General features: G+C 40.9%; 3 protein-coding genes across 4 annotated transcripts; all 3 read right to left on the reverse strand.

Annotated features, from left to right (window-relative positions):
• Positions 1–1086: 1086 nt before the first annotated feature.
• ccdc169 (coiled-coil domain containing 169) lies at positions 1087–5737 on the reverse strand. Its single transcript, XM_079566581.1, has 8 exons — positions 5612–5737; positions 5446–5528; positions 4915–5025; positions 4675–4715; positions 3730–3828; positions 3117–3170; positions 1571–1647; positions 1087–1273 (listed from the first exon to the last, which is right to left on the reverse strand). The coding sequence occupies exons 1-8, from the start codon at positions 5686–5688 to the stop codon at positions 1105–1107; spliced, it is 711 nt and encodes a 236-aa protein (XP_079422707.1). The 5' UTR covers positions 5689–5737; the 3' UTR covers positions 1087–1104.
• Positions 5738–6159: 422 nt separating this feature from the next.
• Positions 6160–10076, reverse strand: sparta (spartin a). Of its 2 annotated transcripts, none has more exons than XM_079566211.1 (7): positions 9302–10076; positions 8336–8530; positions 7880–8021; positions 7548–7742; positions 7248–7409; positions 7029–7119; positions 6160–6487 (listed from the first exon to the last, which is right to left on the reverse strand). In XM_079566211.1, exons 1-7 carry the CDS (start codon positions 10064–10066, stop codon positions 6175–6177), a joined length of 1863 nt encoding a protein of 620 aa, XP_079422337.1. In that variant the 5' UTR covers positions 10067–10076; the 3' UTR covers positions 6160–6174. The 2 variants fall into 2 exon arrangements, with proteins under 2 accessions (XP_079422337.1, XP_079422336.1); XM_079566210.1 differs by lacking the exon at positions 6160–6487 and adding an exon at positions 6765–6909.
• Positions 10077–11057: 981 nt separating this feature from the next.
• ccna1 (cyclin A1) lies at positions 11058–14271 on the reverse strand. Its single transcript, XM_079566557.1, has 9 exons — positions 14234–14271; positions 13642–13800; positions 13253–13472; positions 12881–12996; positions 12307–12533; positions 11659–11863; positions 11476–11589; positions 11262–11395; positions 11058–11189 (listed from the first exon to the last, which is right to left on the reverse strand). The coding sequence occupies exons 1-9, from the start codon at positions 14234–14236 to the stop codon at positions 11138–11140; spliced, it is 1230 nt and encodes a 409-aa protein (XP_079422683.1). The 5' UTR covers positions 14237–14271; the 3' UTR covers positions 11058–11137.
• Positions 14272–17375: the final 3104 nt, after the last annotated feature.

The raw sequence follows: 17375 nt of genomic DNA on the forward strand, positions 1-17375 counted from the left end.
ATAAATCAACAAACTACCCCTCCTGGAACCGCCACCTTAACGTGGTGGAGGGTTTTGAGCACCCGAATGATCCTGGGAGCTCTGTTGTCGGGGGCTTCGTGCCCCTGGTAAGGGTCTCACATGGCAAACAGGTCCTAGGTGACAGGTCAGACAAAGAGCGGATCAGAAGCCCCTTATGAGAGACCAACAGGCCCGGTTAATCGTGAGGCCGTCCTTCTGTGGGCCCACCACCTGCAAGAGGAGCCATAAGGGGCTGGTGCAATGTCATTTGGGCAGCTCCAACAGCTGCCCCCACGACCCGGAAACGGAAAAGTGGAAGAAGATGAATGGATGGATGGACGGATGGATCAACAAACTATTGGCAAAGTAAGTCACAATGTAAATTAGCAATCTAGAAGCAGTGACAGTGTCTGATACAACTGTATTAATGTATTCCAATAACACTTTTCCTTGGGCCCGTACAAATTCTCTGGTTTTCTCCCGCCCACACGCTGAAAGGCGGTCAGTAGGTGGAACAGGAGCTGCCAGATTTCTTTGTGGGTGAACTACACATGAAGAAAGCGTTGGATGTTGTGTGGTAAGCGTGATGCGGGAGGAGGTAGGAGGTGCTTTCAAGGAAAAAACTGTGAAAATATAAACTCAGCAGGGGACAAATGCATTAGCACATGACCTCCTGATCTGACAGCATGCCGTCTTACTCATCTTTGAGATTTTCTCTCAAAAGAACATGAAAAGAGCAGATTGGATTAGTGGTAGAAAAGTTGGCTCATTTATATTCATAGAAATACAAGTCACTTTAATATGGTACTTTGTCTGACAGCGCACAAAAGGGGTCACAAGCTTAAAGGGATAACAACCAACAATGGCTTTTATGGCCCTGTACTGTGTGGAAGTAGCGCAGAACTCTACCATGGCACTAGTCCTATTTTAGAATCAGAATCACTGTATTACTTTCTCACAACCCCTCTTTCAGCGGGATAAAGAAGACATGGACACACTCAAAGATCTGAACCCCAAAACTATTATGCCTCAGACACATAGTCACAGCATTTTACTTTTTTTTTTCCCCTTTAAAGGATGTTCCAGTGAAGCTTGCGGCTGAGGTTACTGTTTCAGGTGGTGTTTGAGCGTGGGTAACCTGGTGGCCCTTTGGGATTTCTTCTCTTTTCTCCTTTCAGCTGTCACTCCTCCCGCTGCAGCCACTTCATTCACATCTCCTCCTGGACCATCCATCTTACTATCAGCCTCCTTTCTCCGGCTGCTCGGCTTCGCTCTAAGTTTTAAGAGAGTCAGTGAATGTGTTGATTACGCTAATGTATGCAATCTATTGCACATTACAGTACAGTGATGGCCTTAAAATAGAGAGTCCGAATTCTCAGTGGAGTCTAAATAAATGAATAGTGCTGGTGTCATTATAGCTTGTATGCATGAGCTAGTGTATATTGTGACTGACAACACGGCAGTATCATGTAACATACTTAACATCTACCTCCGTAAGCTAGTCATAAATAACTAATCTCATCATTGGACATCCCAAAAGAACATTTTTAACACACATTTCTTGCCTCACCTCTTCTGTTTACTTTCCGCTGGTCTGTGTTTTTGACAGGTGGACTGTCTTCTTTGAGCTTCAAGTGTTGATGACAACTGAACACATAAACATATGTTTGCAATCTAAACTTTACATCCTGGCTTTTTAAAGCACCACACTATGTAGGGCAAACATCATACACAACACAAAAAATAATAATAATAATGACAATGACAATGACAACTGGAAAGTAGCAAGATCATGGAGCATAATATGTAAAATAATGTGCCTTTTAACAAAAAACTAGTGACTTGCGGTAATGTTTGGCATTGGTAGCCATCTGAAAGGAATATATTAATGGTCACCCTTTGTTACTTGCTTTTGTAGACTTCACACATGAAACAAGACAGTTGTTGTTGTTCAAACAGTGGTTTGTAAGTTTGGTCTGTGTTAATAAGTCGCTTTGAAATGTAACAAGTTCTTTGCTAATCACAACATGATGCTGCTAAATGTATGATTGATAATGTAATTGCAATAGGATAATGTTAATTCATAATCAGGTACGTTGTGTGTATGTGTGCATGCTGCGACTGATTATGGTTTCCTTATGTAGCTTTATCATTATTGTTTCATAATCAGCATTACTCCTTTGTTGGGAATGTATACAGTACATGAGTAACAGTCATGTAATCTTCCTTAATGTAAATGCCATGTTGAAAATTTCTACCATGATCAGATACTGAAAGTATATATTATCAATTTTTTCTTTCTGCTTTTGTTTCTTTGTTGTTGTTTTGTTCCTTTTGTGCAATGTTCCTTTGTACTATTGTGAAATGAGAATTTTTATTGCATCAAGTTTGGGGGTGGGAGCTCAAAAGCTTCTTGCTTCGACCCACACCTCTTGAGCAGAATGTTCACTGCTCAACAAATAAACTTAACTAAATACTGCAGAAAGTGAACACAGCTGAAGATGTGGAGCAAGAATCAGACTGCTTTGCATGTGAACATAATTATGCAACTACTGCCCGCACCATGTCAGATGTGTAGTAATAATTCATATGGAATGAATAGCTTCTCACTTATTCCTTTGAGGGTTTTTTTAATCATTTCAGGAGTCGCCACTGAAAAAAGGTCTATCGTGTGTTATTGTTGTGCCATGTGTTTGACCTGGATGTTCTCTTTCCATTCATCCAGGCAGAGAACTGGTGCACAGAGTAGACCTCCACCGCTGTCTGTCGCTCAATTAATGTATAGTTAAGAAACAGGGCCCCAGAGACTGCAGGGAGTCCCCAGAGCTTTGCATGGTCATAAGGTCAGGTCATCAAAAATATGATTAATGCAGATTTAATAGTCTAGATCCCAGACACAATTAGAAAAGGTGCATAGAAATACAAACACTCCAACTGTTTATGTTCAAGGTTGAGATAAATGCTTGCAGGAAGAGGGGGGTAGGGGTGGTGGGGTGGCAGTCTGTCTCCGGTAAAAGCGGGGAGGGGGGACTTCAAGGAAAAGATTTTGGGAACCACTGGTCGAACAAACTGTGAGTTTGTCTTTTGAGCATTCCGTTCAAAGGACACTCTCTTACCTTCGCTATTTCAGACAGATACGCCCGCCTCTCGTCATTGGTTTTATGAAATGCCTGAGATCAGAGACACAGCACATAATATCCAGTTACATGCCCAGATCCAAGGATTATGAGTGTTTTATCTGCATGAATAATCTGTCTGCTGAGGCTTATGGTGGGGCTGCTGGCTGCACATGTTTGAGGAGGTCTTCAGTGTTAATGAGCGCCAGATTAGGATTACACGGGCACATGCCGCATATTAAATTCACACAAGTTTTGTTTGTTCAGCAGCAAAACACAATGAGCTAATGGCATACTGGACAAAGCTTAGACTTCATATATATGAGTAAAAGTGTGTGCAGTTGATTCATACCCCTCCAGTAATTCCTTGCATTTCATTATCTGATACTGATTGTGTTCACCCTGCTTTTTTTATTATTTAGTCCACTCAATGGCTTCAATACAAAGTAAGTATGTGACTAAGTACCTTTCCGAGTTGGACTTTTGGACTTTTTTAGAGCGAGACCACAAAAAAATTAACTAGACCCACTGCATGATGTATGAATTGCAAAAATAGCCGTCGTGAGTTTAAATGAATGACTAATTTGATAAAATAACTGACTGATTGGCGTACCTTCCCCTCCTGTTCGATCTGGAGATGACAGTCCATCAGTTGAGTCTGGAGGTCTGATTTCTCATTGGTTAGGAGCTTCAGACGCTGTCGCAAAGTTTCCTAAAAGATAAAGATTTTCCAATAAAAAAAAAGATTCTTAAAGATTTGCTGCTGCTTTTGTGCTATGGATGGATGACACAGCTCACGGCATAATTACAGCACAGAATAAAGCTGTCATTGCAGTGCACAAAGAATAACACGTGGAAACCGCTTCAAGAATGTCAAGACTAGCAATACATAATTTGCTTATTCTGTGGGGTGGTTTGTGCCTTTCTCTTAAGTGTCCACAAAAGTTAAGATAGGTCCAAGTCTTACATTATTTAAATGAAGGCCTGGTTTAAACTCTAAAATGTATTGTGCACCGTTACAACTGTGCAACATTATCACACATTTTAGTAGCTCATGTGTGTAAATAATCCAGAATATTATAGTCACATTTTGGACAAACTAATGAGCATCTGCTACTGCTGCCTTAATAGGGTTCAACAGTCTCTCTCACATAAACTTTTCTATTCCAGCAGGGGTATTAGAGTTTTGATCTTGTCTATGAACAATCCAATACTCTCTCTCTCATGTGTTGTACTGAGCTTTGGTTGCAGTCCAAAAAAACACTGAGCATCCCTACACTTGAATGGCCGGTGTCTGTCTGTGAAGTGTCATTGTAATTAGTGTGCGTTACTCTCCCATGGTGTGTAATCCTATGATTACAGAGCACTGATTAAGTCTGGTTTCTTGTCACAACAGGCCTTGGACAGAGCAGCTGGCAGCATGACTCCTGACTGTGCTACTGTGGAATTGTGTGTCTCTACCTCCCTCTGCTGGTGGACTCCCAACAAAGCAGATTTAACACTCTAGTACAGTAGCAGCTGCAGCATTTCAAGAAGATGTTTAAAAAGTATTACTCACAATTGACATTTCATCATATGAACGTATGGACGCCAAACGGTCTGAAAAAGGTTAACACACACATACACTTATCACTGGCAATAGGAATTATGCTAAATGCTTTTTTTTATATATATATATATATAATTTAGTGAGTGTACACTGATTTTCTTCATTATGAACGCTTTGAGGAGAAAAATAACACACTGTAATTTTACACATTGAGTCAAAACCTCTTGTGCATTATAAAAGGAGACTTACCAATAGGGTTTCCTCTTAAATCTTCTAATCTCTCCCGAATGAGTGAGATTTGTCGTTTTAATTGTCCATTAAGCTCTACCTGTGTTTCATACCTGGTCTTCCATTCATTCCCTAAATGCAAAGATAGATGTGACATGGTCAAACACAATAGTCTATAGGCCAACAGATTAGACACTGTAGGTTTTTTTTTTTCAACAGTTATACTTTGAACATTTTACTTTACTTACTTTGCATATATGTGTTTTTTTAGGTGTGTTTTAGGTTGAGGCTACATCATAGCTTAGTTTAGTTTATTTAGTTCTATTTATTTATTTGAACAGGGACAGTGTACAATATACATTAACCTCAAAGGGAGAGATGCATTGTACCAGGTTATAGCACTTGTGCTAATTTCCACCTGCAGTCCCTGGGCAGACTGATGTCAACAAAGTCATAAAAATACTAATACAGAATAATACATTTCCCCATAGCTAAAACCCAACATGCACTGTCACATGTCACAAACCAGTATTTTCTAAGAAATGCTCATACCCTCTCCATCCACACTTTGTAGCCTCTCTTGCAGCTCACACAATGTGCTCCTTAGGTCCGACACAGACTCTTCAAGCATTTCTCTGAGATTTAAACAAAACACTGTTTGTGTTGGGTTTATTTTAGACAATAAGATACACAAACTATAATCCGAATCTAGACTTACTTCACCTCCCTCTCCTGCCCCAGTTCTGCTTGGAGCCGGGCCAGGTCGTATTTGTGGAAGTCGTTGTCTCTGGTCATGTTTGTGAAAATCTGACGTGACTCGCAGACAGGAGTTTGGGCCACGTCGTTTCCAAGGAGACGTGAACTTCCGGTCAGAGCGGAAGCATGAATCCGAAATGTAAACAAACCAGATTGCTTAAATTTAATGTTTGGTTGTACAAATTGAACAGTATTGCACGCGACTATCCTGAAAATGAAGGAATGCACGAAGGCAAAGCGTAATAAAATGTTTGCTCTTGTTGACACTTGAGTTTCCTGTGTGCTTATGTGTAAACATGTTTCTCCTGGCAGCCATAGTGGTTGTGACCTGTTTTTTAATCGTCTTGTTGAGTGACATACGGTTGTGTCGTTAAATACCAAAAATATATTTAATTGAATTGCAAGTACTATTCTTCAAAACTAAATAATGCAACGTGGCACAACACCAACATCCCCACCAACAAACCAATAATACACAGTCAACTCATATTGGTATAAAACATAAATAAAACACAAAACATGAGGTTATTTCTTCTCCTGCTCCTCTTCTGGTTTCTTCTCTATGTCCTTTGCCTGAGTGTCCTTTGCCTGAGTGTCCTTTGCCTCAGTGTCCTTTGCCTCAGTGTCCTTTGCCTCAGTGTCAGGCTGAAGACTTTGTGTTTTTGTCCATTCTGCCTCTTTCCCCTTGTTGCTTTTAACAATGGCCTTCGCCGCCTCCTTTCCTGTGGTCTTCATAATGGCCTTGATGCCGAGGTTGTCAATGTTATAAGCTGTGACTCCAACATTGATCACTGACTTCAGAGCAGTATCTGTGGCCTCTCCTGCGCCATCGCCATACCTTTATCATAGGAAGTAATGTCATTTTAAAATATCACATTTGGAAACCGTGTCATATGTGTTTGACTAATTTAGCAAAGAAGAAAGACACTTCCAGGAAGATAGAAATAATAGTCAGACTGCTGAATTTAAGGTTTTTATTGCCATGTAGCAAAAGAGACAGACATCAGCACAAGCACCAATTGCAAAGAGGCAACCACCACAATTAAACTTCACCAAGTCAAAAAAGAACATAGCATTACATTATTTTTTATGCGTGCTATATATATATATATATTTTTTTTTTAATGCATCAGTAAAAGTTAATGGATCTTTTTAGACTTGGTTATGTTTAAAGAAAAAGAAAACACCAGAAGTGAAATCCCAGATGTTTGCAGTTAAATGGTGTTGGGTTTGTTTAGAAGATTCTCTATGCCCTTAAACCTGAAAGACATTAGATATTAAAGCCATCCTATTTCACAGCAGAAAGAAGTTTAAATAGTGCTAACATTTTCAAATGAGCTACAGGATATTACTGATAAAACACAGAGGAAAGAACTTACTTGTACTTCACTGTTGTGACTGTTTCTGCGGTCACACTTTTTCCAATAAGCTTTGCACCTGCTTCCAAACTTGACCAAAGTGTAGAGAAGCCTGGTTTGGTTGATAGAGATAATTAGAAGGAAGAATCAATTGCAATGTAGATTAATGTAAATACATTTTTTATAACAACAGCCCTCCTACCCCTTTCCCCTTTGTTTTGTTTTGTTTGTTTGTTTTACCTACGACACTACTAGAGGCCACATGCTTGGCTCCATCTAGATTTGAAGGACGGCCATCTTTGTTTTTCTTCAAAGACTCTGGAACCAACTTAGCTCCTTGTTTTTTGACATGTGGTGCCATCTTTTCTGCCACATGCCCTGCCACTGCACTTACTCCATTCACTGTAAAATGAATTAATAAATATACATATTTGTATGTATAGGATAGTAATATAATAGAATATACACATTAACCAAATTTTACACTGGGTGATGTAATACTATTTTGAGTCTAGCTACAATACATTGTACAGTACATACCTAAAAATTTGCTGAATCGCACTGCGCCCCCTGTGGCTGATTTAGTCGCTTCCAGTCCCTTAGTCACTTTAGAGCTGACCTCTGTGGGGGTCTCCTCTGGTGTCATCCTATCTCGAATCTTAAACCCAGATTTATGAATGACCCGACTTGTTGCATCTGCTCCTTTGATAAATCCTTCACCTAGCCAAGTCGCTCCTGAAGAAATAAATTAAGGCAACTGTAATTATTAGTCAAAAAGGAGTTCTAAAATGGACCAGAGAATTTTATACAAAAACACCAAATACATTTTACGCTCATACAGTAATTATACAAATAATGATTAACATACGCACCATGCAAAATGCGTTGGGCCATCTTCTCGCTCCATACGGGAAGAGATGCTTTTTCTTTATTTTCTGTTGCTCCAGGGCGAGGTGGCAGAAGAGGGACTTTCTGGCTCAGGTTTATCACCTCTGATGCAGCCCCTTCTGGACCCTGGAAATGTTTATGTAAGTGCAAAATGTCACACACACACACCCACACACCCATCAAACACACATTTTTCTTTTGTCATAACTTATAATTACAATGAATAGTTGTTCCTACTTCCTGATAGTTTGTTCCATCTTTGTTACAGTGCCAAAACAAACCTCTAGATAAAAAAGTCCAACAGTATAATCAGCCAGGAAAAACATTTCACTTTCGAATAAAACACAAATTCTCTCTTTAGGCTACCAAACTGAGCTGTAATAATTTCCAAACCAAGCTGATTCATTTCTTACACAGCATGTCTTGTTTTGAAAACCAACCTGAATTCTGAACTCTACAAGTTGTGCCAGGACATCGTGAAGCATCTCTCGGTCTTCAGCGGGCAGTTCAGAGGACAGCACTATTCCCACAAAGGCACCCGGGACTTTGGCGAAAGTATCGGGGAACATGTAGATCCCAGAGTTGGCTAAAAGCACCGGCATGTCAGGCGTCAGCGGGTACAGCCATTCACTTATCTACAGAAACAAAGACTATTAAAAAAAACCTAAAATGTACTCCATCTGATCCATTACTCATATGCAACAAATATTGATGTTGGGGACATGTCATGATGATAACAGTAGTCTATATCTAGTATTTATTATAATGATGTCTTCTGATGTTTTAACTGCATTTATGAAATCAAAGCAACAAATGTCAATAGTTATCTGTTCATGTGCACTTACATTGCAGATGTATATTTGGACAGCTAAAATAACTGTTAAATTGTGCATATTGTTAGTTAATTAAAGAATTATTGTTGAAAAGCGATATACAAAGAATGCTTGTATTCCCAGACACATGCTGCACCAGCCCAATTGGTAACATGGCTGTGTCGGTCAGTCCACAACTGAAGTGCAGAGTCATCTGTTAATATTGTCTAGCGCCAAAACAAAAAGTGGTGGAAACAACAGAGTCATGGGTTACACAGCAGGCTGCGCGCCATAATACAAGCTTTGTATTGTACCAAAGACACAATGACAAATTGTTAAAATTTGAGACAATACAATGGATTTATTCAGAGGCAATGTGAGCTGACTACAGAAAAGTGGTAAACAAAATGAATGCTCAATTCTGAAATTCACACAAAGCAAGGTGTCCATTACAAGTATCATATCTGAAAAGCTCTTTGAAAGCTTGTCTGTGCTTTTCAATACTGTGCAGTTAGTAGGTCACAGCTATACAATTTCACATACACACCTAAAGTGTGTCACTGTGCCTCCACACCACCCGAGTGTGATACTTACATGTAAAAATGCTGAAGGTCTTTCTGAGGTCTTCTCCTTACGGTCCACGGTAAAAACGCGCAGGAATCCGGGTGCCAAGAGGGAGCTCACCTGACCGGTCGGAGCCACAAAAAACATCTGCACCCCCGCTGGGATGTGGATAAGTTGCTTTTCATTTGTTGCCACTGCCACAAGTTTGGTGGAGGGATCAAAGTAGAGACTGTGTTGAATGGGCTGTGGAGTATAGGCGGGTGGCTGGTCTGCCGGGTTAGCCATGGTTGTATCAGGCTCAGCTGTAGCAGGCGCTTTGGGGACACAGGGAGGGGGAGGTCTGGGAGGGGGCACAGGGGATGTGCTCTGGTTGGTGGCAGGTACAGAGGGGTACAGATGAAGGAGGGTGCTGTTCAGAGGCTGGCTGTTTGGCGCCAGATTTGGGTAGAAGTTCTGGGGTAGAGTCATCAATAGTCTGTTCCTCTGGTCTCCTGTCACCTCCTGAGATGTCTCCAGTTCATACATGTGAGTGGTGACTGTCTGTAAAGTGTCTCTCATCTTCTGCTGAAGCTGCCGGGCAGCATCCCAGGACGGTCCCTGAAACCTCTCCCCTGTCGTGGGAATCTGGAGTCCTTGAGTCAGATGCTCTAGGGCCTTTCTGTAATACTGCAGAGCATCTGATTTAAGACCAGCCTCCTCCGCTGTCAGCCCCCGGTCCAGAGAGTGGAAGGCACTTTCATACTGGTCTCTGATCAGCAGCACCTCTGCCGACTCAACGACCCTGAACACCTCCATTTGTCAGTGTCTAAAGGGAAATAAGGGTGAGCCCAGTTGAGCAAGTAATAATTTTCTATTAGTTAATTCAGTGTGGTTAACTATATCCATTAATTTACTTGGATATTCTTTTTCAAACTTTTATATATATAATTTATATATTACAATTGCAGTAGGCCTACAAGGAATTCACATCATGTATTTACCTAACACATTTACAGTACAAGTAATTTATGTTTCTAAAAGGGCTGGTTACTTTAACAATTCAGAATACATTATAGTACAAATAGTACAGTAATTTTCGCTTACTTTTATTAGCATAATTGTTCTGTTATCTTTTAATACTATGGACCAGGATTCTGTGTCCTTAATACAGCTTGAATGAATGAATGAGTACAAATAGTACAAACAGTAACTATTCTATTTCAAAGCTAAATGCTGGGACAAACTTCAGTCTCCTTTGGTTTATCCAATTAAATGTAGCATAAAATTGTTCCCAAAGGTAGCAGGACTTACGTGTATGCCGTGCCGTGTGCTGTTCCAGGTCCAGGTGTGAGCGAGGCTGTGCGTCTATGGGCTTCCCTGGTGTAAATAAAGCTCTTTATTTTGAAACGTGAGTCATTGAGACAAACATCTTTGCAATGCGCTCTGAGCGCTTCTGACGGCTATAAGACTGAAAAATTAACACAACCAGCAGGTTTAACCAGTAATGTCAGGGTGGAGCCTTTGCTGTTACATTCGCTGTTACCATGAAAACAGTTCAGTTTTGCTTTCACGCATGTCATAAAGCAAATCCCAAAAGTTAGGCTGCAGTGAGCTCCTCCAAATACACAAAGAAAGTAAACATTTCTTGTTTCGCATTATAAATAATGCATTGTGTAATGATCAAATAAGTTAAAAGTATACATTTATAATTAACTTTTAATATCACGTTTTATTTAAACAGTCAACCTTTTCACATCATATTTCATAGTTAATAGTTGATTAAAACTTGCCATAGGTTTTGTTTCATGTCATGTTCCTGTGTGTTAAACACAGCACTGGCTGTAGCTCTTCTTTCATTATCTTGAAGACACAGGGCGGAGCAGTGAGTTATTGGAAGGGCAGACTGGCAGGTGCAGTAATCAGTGATACACGACAATACCTAAAGTATACAAACAGACATTGACTGATTGAACAAATATATCCCCTGATAAATGCGTGAGGTATAGACTACTTCGAGCTCCTGTACTTGTCCCTTATGGCCTGCTGGGGGAGCCGGTCTGCCTTGATATAGAACTTGTGTAGATCAATGAGACAATCTTCAACTTCGGTCAAAGTGTAGCCTGTAAATGCTTGCAGCGCACCCGGCTGAAACAAAACAAGCCGGTGAGTTCGTGCTCTGACCTTCATAATAGCCATATTACAATCTATAAGCCAGCGGAGCTCACCCACAGAGATCTGGACACTGTGTAACTGGCTAAACAGTAAGCTGAAGCTGCCACTATGGATGGACTGTACTGCAGAAATGGGTCCATTTCCAGCAAGCTTAGTTCTGACACATACTGTAAACACAAGGCTTGAGCAGCAAAAAAAACTTTGCCTAGCAACAGATTAGTCACAGTTTCACTCACCATAGCGAGATTTTCTGTTGTGGCATCGACAGGATGAACCAGCAGGAACTGGCGAAGAAATTGTTTGGCAGTCGCGGCTGTCATTCTAAAGGCAAGCACTTTGAGAAGAACATGCTCCATTTGAATCAGCTGTCTCTTAGTGTAGGTGCTGTCCGTAATGTACACGAACTCGTTCAGCTCAGGAGGGAAAATCTCCTCAAATTTGCTTCAAAATAATAGGAACAATATTTACCCGAACAAGAAAAAAAATGGCTTTAAAATATACAAATCAAAAACCGAGAGAGCACTGCAAGTTTAACATCAGGTAAATGCTATATTTACTGCATCTATCTGCTACATGTACAGTATGTGACCTGCTGATGAATTAGTGTCAATCTTTAAAGAACATTAAACTCAAGCATAACTTAAGTAAATTCAGTTGGTATTGGTGCAATATTTTGGGTATTGGTGCAATACTTGCTCCTAAATCATTCACAAATTTGCTGGTCACATTCATTCACTCCCTTAGTTTTGTCTTGACAGTTTGTGTGAGATAAAAAAAAATCAGCACTGGTCTGGGAGGTATATGTCAGACCCACGGGGAGGAGATGTCTTAAATTGCAGTGGTCTCACAGAGGTGTCCTAAGCGGTGCTCGATTTCTTTCTTACGCCGCGATCAGTAATGCAGCTGTGCCGACGAGCTGCAGCTTTCCCCTTTTTGCAAACGCGGTGCCGGACAGGAAGCGGTCCAGGTAGTTGACGGCGAGGTACAGTGTCTCTGAGCGCAGCCTGAACTCTTGAACCACCTCCACCAGCCAGTCCACCAGGATGAAGCGCATGCCACTGGTGATTTCTGGGTGCTTCTCCAAGTACCCAGGCTGAGGACGCAATTTAACCTGACAGAGGAGGCCAAAGCAGAACATTCATTATTAAAATTGTTTTAAATAAAGCCTATTTTAATCTATTTGTGGGGAAAATGAGCAAAAGTGTAACTGAACCAAAAAAGGTCTAATGTGAAGCAACAGAGCCTTGGAAAATTAGCAGTTTATAGACTATGGAAGCTTAATGATATCTTACCATTGGCCATCCAACGTGTCCTTTTTGTATTTATCAAAAATACCACAACATATTACTAGTTGCGTTGACAGTACAATCAGTTGACAATGTGGCGACATAGTGTAACTTAATATATTTTAACTACACAGAAAAAACTGAGTAAAAGGTGAATATAAATCATCTTTACCTCATTGTGCCTAAGTTGCCAGTAGATATCCTGCGCATACTCTGAGAGACACTGAACTTCCCCTGACATCTGAGACTCATTCTGTTCAGAATGCATGGATACATCCTGGCACAAACCTAGAAGACACGAGAATGGCAATATATGTCCACCAACATCTGCAGCGAAATGCATCAGAGGTAGGAGCTCTTAACAATGCTACAATGTTGCTCACTCTAAACACTTCTCCTGGAGTAGTGTTGTTTACTTATGCTAGTTTACCATTAGACATGGCCTGTATTACAATGTCTTACCCAAGAGCACAGTGACAGTATGCACTAGACATTGCTACTACCACTGCTTTACATATATACAGTATAACAGAGTGGAAATTACTTGAACTGAGCTCCAGCAGAAGTTTAGCATCTTCTTTCTTCAGTGCTTCGGTTTCATCGTCAAGGTAATAGTTGCCTGATACCACTTCCTGTCCAGAGGCCGCCAGGACCACCTCACGCGCCTCCTCCACATAGACGTCGAAGCTGGAGCTGGAGGTGCAGCCCAGGTACGTGTGCTGAGAGCTGTCTGTGAATGAGCTGTGTCGGGAGAACTGGCTGCCCTGAGGACGAACATGAGAGAACTGCAATGGATATTCAAGCTGCATTACTATTCTGTTATGTATGACAATTACAATCAGATTTATATAGGAATGTTTGTGAAGAATAGCAGTCATTTGCTTCTCTGCTAATCCCCTGCTGCTTTGTAGCATTTGTGTTTTGGTATTTTACCTGGCTGTGGGGCCTGACATGCAGCTCATTCTCATTCAGGACGCCCAGCACTGTCCTTGGCTTGGCCCTTTGAAACTGGCCTACAGTCGTTTTGGAGGAAGACCGAGTGCTTTCTTTACTTGCTTGAGTGCCACCAAGGGCGTTTGTGGAAAAGTTCATCTGTGAAAAACAAAAAAATAGAGTAAAGCGTTCTCTGCATGAAGACTTTTAACACCTGATTGAAGTTACATGGATTCTGCTGAATTTTCCCTTAAATCCATCTAATGACATTACTCCACAGCAGATAACGTCTCCAATACAGGCTGTAATTACATTTGAGTTATTGAAGATGTTACTAATGTGAAAAGATGATTGTCTCAAAGTTGCAGTGAAGTGAAGTTGCCATTAATTCCTTTTTTTTTTTTTTTTTTTTTGCATGCGCACTGCAACCCTACACATTATTACCATGGTTACACAAGATCAACTCCATTAAACAAAGCAAAAACAGCACATTAATCAGAGAAAGCAGAAAAGTATAGGATAATCAGATTATTCATTATACATATTTTTCTCCCAAGAAAGATATGTACACAGGCAAAAGTAGCGCACTCACCATATTTAGGGCTCAGTGAATTGGTCACATTTGCCACCGTAACAGCTAGTCAACTTATGACGCAAAAAATAGTTCAAATAGTACAAATCTCACGCAACCAATGATGAGACTACACACATAATCTAAACAGCGCCATCTTGCGTGTCACGAGTCTAAAATCACGCTTATCTGTAGGGTTAATCTTCAAGTTTTGATTTTCGTCTGTTGTTGACTCCGATCAGCTGATTTTGTCGGACGCGCTCCGGCCAAGCACGTGTTCGAACGCGTCAAACGTCACGTCGTGCGTAAAAATTACAATGTCATGTCGCGCAGTGCCCAATAGGTGGCAAACTCTCATCACTTCAGACTTGGCCTAAGTAGATGAAGTTTTAATTAAAAATAACACTAATATGGTACTTTTTCCATCTAACACAGACAGTTCTAATTCCACTTTATTAGAAGGATGTTCATGCTAAGACAATGTGGACAATTCATAACAAGATACGATCGAAAACTGTCCATAGTGGCAATGAAAAATACAAGGATACCAGGCAGCTACAAGCCACCGCACTGAGACGCACTTGGGAATTAAGGGAGAGCACAAACCTATTCACTGTGGAGTAAAAGCCGAGCGTATATCAGCTTCACTGGAGCAGGCCGGGATTAACTTTTCCAATTTGCAACAGTTTGGTCTCAGCACAGCCTCTTGAACCTTCAGTCCCACACCTCTCCTAATGCTCCTCTGACAGATGTATTGATGCAAGAATCTGTGCCTTTACTGTAAACTGTCATGCACGTGTGGCAGCTCAGGAATCTGCAATTAAAATGGGCGAACAGACCTTGAGCATCACATTTGTGTCAAAACATAAAATATACTTGGTAAAGTCGCAGTAAACAAAAAGGAAAATAAATATTAAAATAAAACAACTGTAATCCATCAATCCACACATTTCCCAATCACTCTTCAGTCACACTCGGTGGAACGGTGTGGTTGCCAGTTTGCAGCCACCACACAGTCACAGCAAGGTGGTGAAGTGTCTTGCCCAAGGACACAAAGACAGCGAACTGCACCGTGTCTGGGACCAGATCAAACCACTAACCATTCTATAACAACTAACTATGACAATTTACTCTAAAATTATCTTATTTAACTACATCTAGCTTTAAAGTTCGACTGTGAATTTCTAGTCTGATGTTTTATAAGAAGAACAAGAACATTTTAAGCCACCTGTGTATTTATGTCTTTTGTCTAAATATAACCAAGATGTTTTTGTTTTTTTTACATATTATGTCTATTGTGCAAAGCCTTTTGTCTTGATGTATTTTGGTCTGAGATATTCATAGGAAGAAAGCAATAAGATGGAAAAGATATTTCTCTGCACAACACACTGGCCTTCAAATAATGTCACCATTTTTGTGCCGTGGCGCTGGGAGACTCTGTGACCTGCTGTGGCTATTTTCCCTCTCAAAATGAAATCAATATTTGCTGAGAATAAGATGAAAGCTCCCAAAGATCCAAACATGCTCGGTACACAGACGCTGTAAGCTGGAGACTGCCCCTTTGCTCTTATCAGTCTCCGCTCAGATGCAGATTGGTAGATAATAGTGGACCAGGGCCATCTGAGCAGTGCCAAGTGAATGACAAGGGTTTGGTCCAGACGTGATCGGAACAGAGGGATTACGGGGCGGGTCTCTGAAATCCGAAGCGGTTTGCTTTCATTTGGCTGTGTTCACCAAACTGCAATAGAGAAAAAAATCCATAGATTACAAATGACACTGTTAGTCCCTTGAGATTCTGCCAAGAGAGCAGAGCATGTAGGTGTAAAGCAGGGGCGGACTGGGACTAAAAAATGGCCCTGGACTCTGACCAGCCCGGCCCAAGTTAGTGTAAACACACGCGTCCACAAAGACATATTTTGACATCAATTTATAATAGGCCTAATTTTTGTTGCGCCAATTAACAACAGAGCTGTTAAACAAATATAATAGAGATTTTTTGTTTTTTTTGCTGCTTCACTGTGAAATTGCAAGGCCGGGTAGCAGCACCCCCTTGTAGTCTGGTGGCCCTCAAGCATGCAGCCCTTCTGTGCTCCTCCAGAATGGACCTATGGCCAGTCCGCCCCTGGATTATGACACGAGATGGATTCAATAAAAAATAAAACGTGTAGTTCTATTCTCAATACTTCAACAGCATTAAGTTGTTCAAAGGTTACCAGTTAAAAAGCTTTTAAACAAATACTGAGTCACAAATAGCCTAAATCTATCAATCCATATCATCCATCAAGATGCAAGAAATTTAACAGTTTTTTTTTTACTCTTCGTCTTTTTCTTTTTCATCACTTTTCATGTGTTTTTGTCGCTCTTTTTTTTCTTTTCTTTTTTTTCTTTACTTTTTGCTCCATTTTCATCCTTGTTTTGTCTCTTATTTCCCCCCAGAATCATTTAGATTTGGGTAATGCCAAAACTGGAGAACATTTTTCTCGGTTCAGGTTCTTCTCCTAATTAGAATGACATAGCAGTATTTCTCCAGGCAAAATGAATATATTTTTAAAAATAAGCCTTCATTGTGCATGAAAAAAGACATAATTTGATAATTACTGTCAGAAAAGTATTAGTAACGAAAAGCCAGAGTAAATGTAATATTTCTTTGCATCAGACGTTCAAACAGAGCGCTACCCGGAAGTAGCGTGATGACATCATCACAGCAAACTGAGGTTTCCATGGTGACCATAGTGTTTTGATGCGTTAATGTTAAATAGAACTTCTGGACTCTATTTGTTCGGTGGTGCGATGGCCGAGCGGATAGCGCAGGTCCCTCGACCGCATCCATATCGCATCACCGGGGACGGCGCTGCCCATAGCCATGTCTACTACACGGATGTCAGCATGGCGTGTCGCTCGCTCGACACGTTGTGGTGCCTCCGTGGAGGAAGCAGCTCGTCTCTTTTCTTTGGCGGCCAGTTTTGTGGAAAACACGCCGACTCTAAGGTCCCGGGTTCGAGCCCGGGAAGGGGTCATTACAGGGGCGGACTGGGACTAAAAAATGGCCCTGGACTCTGACCAGCCCGGCCCAAGTTAGTGTAAACACACGCATCCACAAAGACATATTGACACCAATTTATAGGCTAATAGGCCTAATTTTTGTTGCGCGATTGCTGTGTCA

Source organism: Gobius niger (genome assembly GCF_951799975.1).
Source record: "Gobius niger genome assembly, chromosome: 11".
Classification (NCBI taxonomy): domain Eukaryota; kingdom Metazoa; phylum Chordata; class Actinopteri; order Gobiiformes; family Gobiidae; genus Gobius; species Gobius niger.

Excerpts from the sequence above, each read along its gene's own strand:
- ccna1 (XM_079566557.1), bottom strand. Across the intron at positions 12,534-12,880 it reads GGCAACTTAGGCACAATGAG|GTTAAATTGCGTCCTCAGCC; the intron begins GTAAAGATGATT and ends CTCCTCTGTCAG. Across the intron at positions 11,396-11,475 it reads CAGTGTCCAGATCTCTGTGG|CCGGGTGCGCTGCAAGCATT; the intron begins GTGAGCTCCGCT and ends GTTTTGTTTCAG.
- ccdc169 (XM_079566581.1), bottom strand. The coding sequence starts at position 5,688 with ATGACCAGAGACAACGACTTCCACAAATACGACCTGGCCCGGCTCCAA. Across the intron at positions 4,716-4,914 it reads TTTAAGAGGAAACCCTATTG|ACCGTTTGGCGTCCATACGT; the intron begins GTAAGTCTCCTT and ends AACCTTTTTCAG. Across the intron at positions 3,171-3,729 it reads AGATCGAACAGGAGGGGAAG|GCATTTCATAAAACCAATGA; the intron begins GTACGCCAATCA and ends CTCTGATCTCAG.
- sparta (XM_079566211.1), bottom strand. The coding sequence starts at position 10,066 with ATGGAGGTGTTCAGGGTCGTTGAGTCGGCAGAGGTGCTGCTGATCAGA. Across the intron at positions 7,120-7,247 it reads GGCCTCTAGTAGTGTCGTAG|GCTTCTCTACACTTTGGTCA; the intron begins GTAAAACAAACA and ends CAACCAAACCAG. Across the intron at positions 6,488-7,028 it reads GTCACAACAGTGAAGTACAA|GTATGGCGATGGCGCAGGAG; the intron begins GTAAGTTCTTTC and ends CCTATGATAAAG.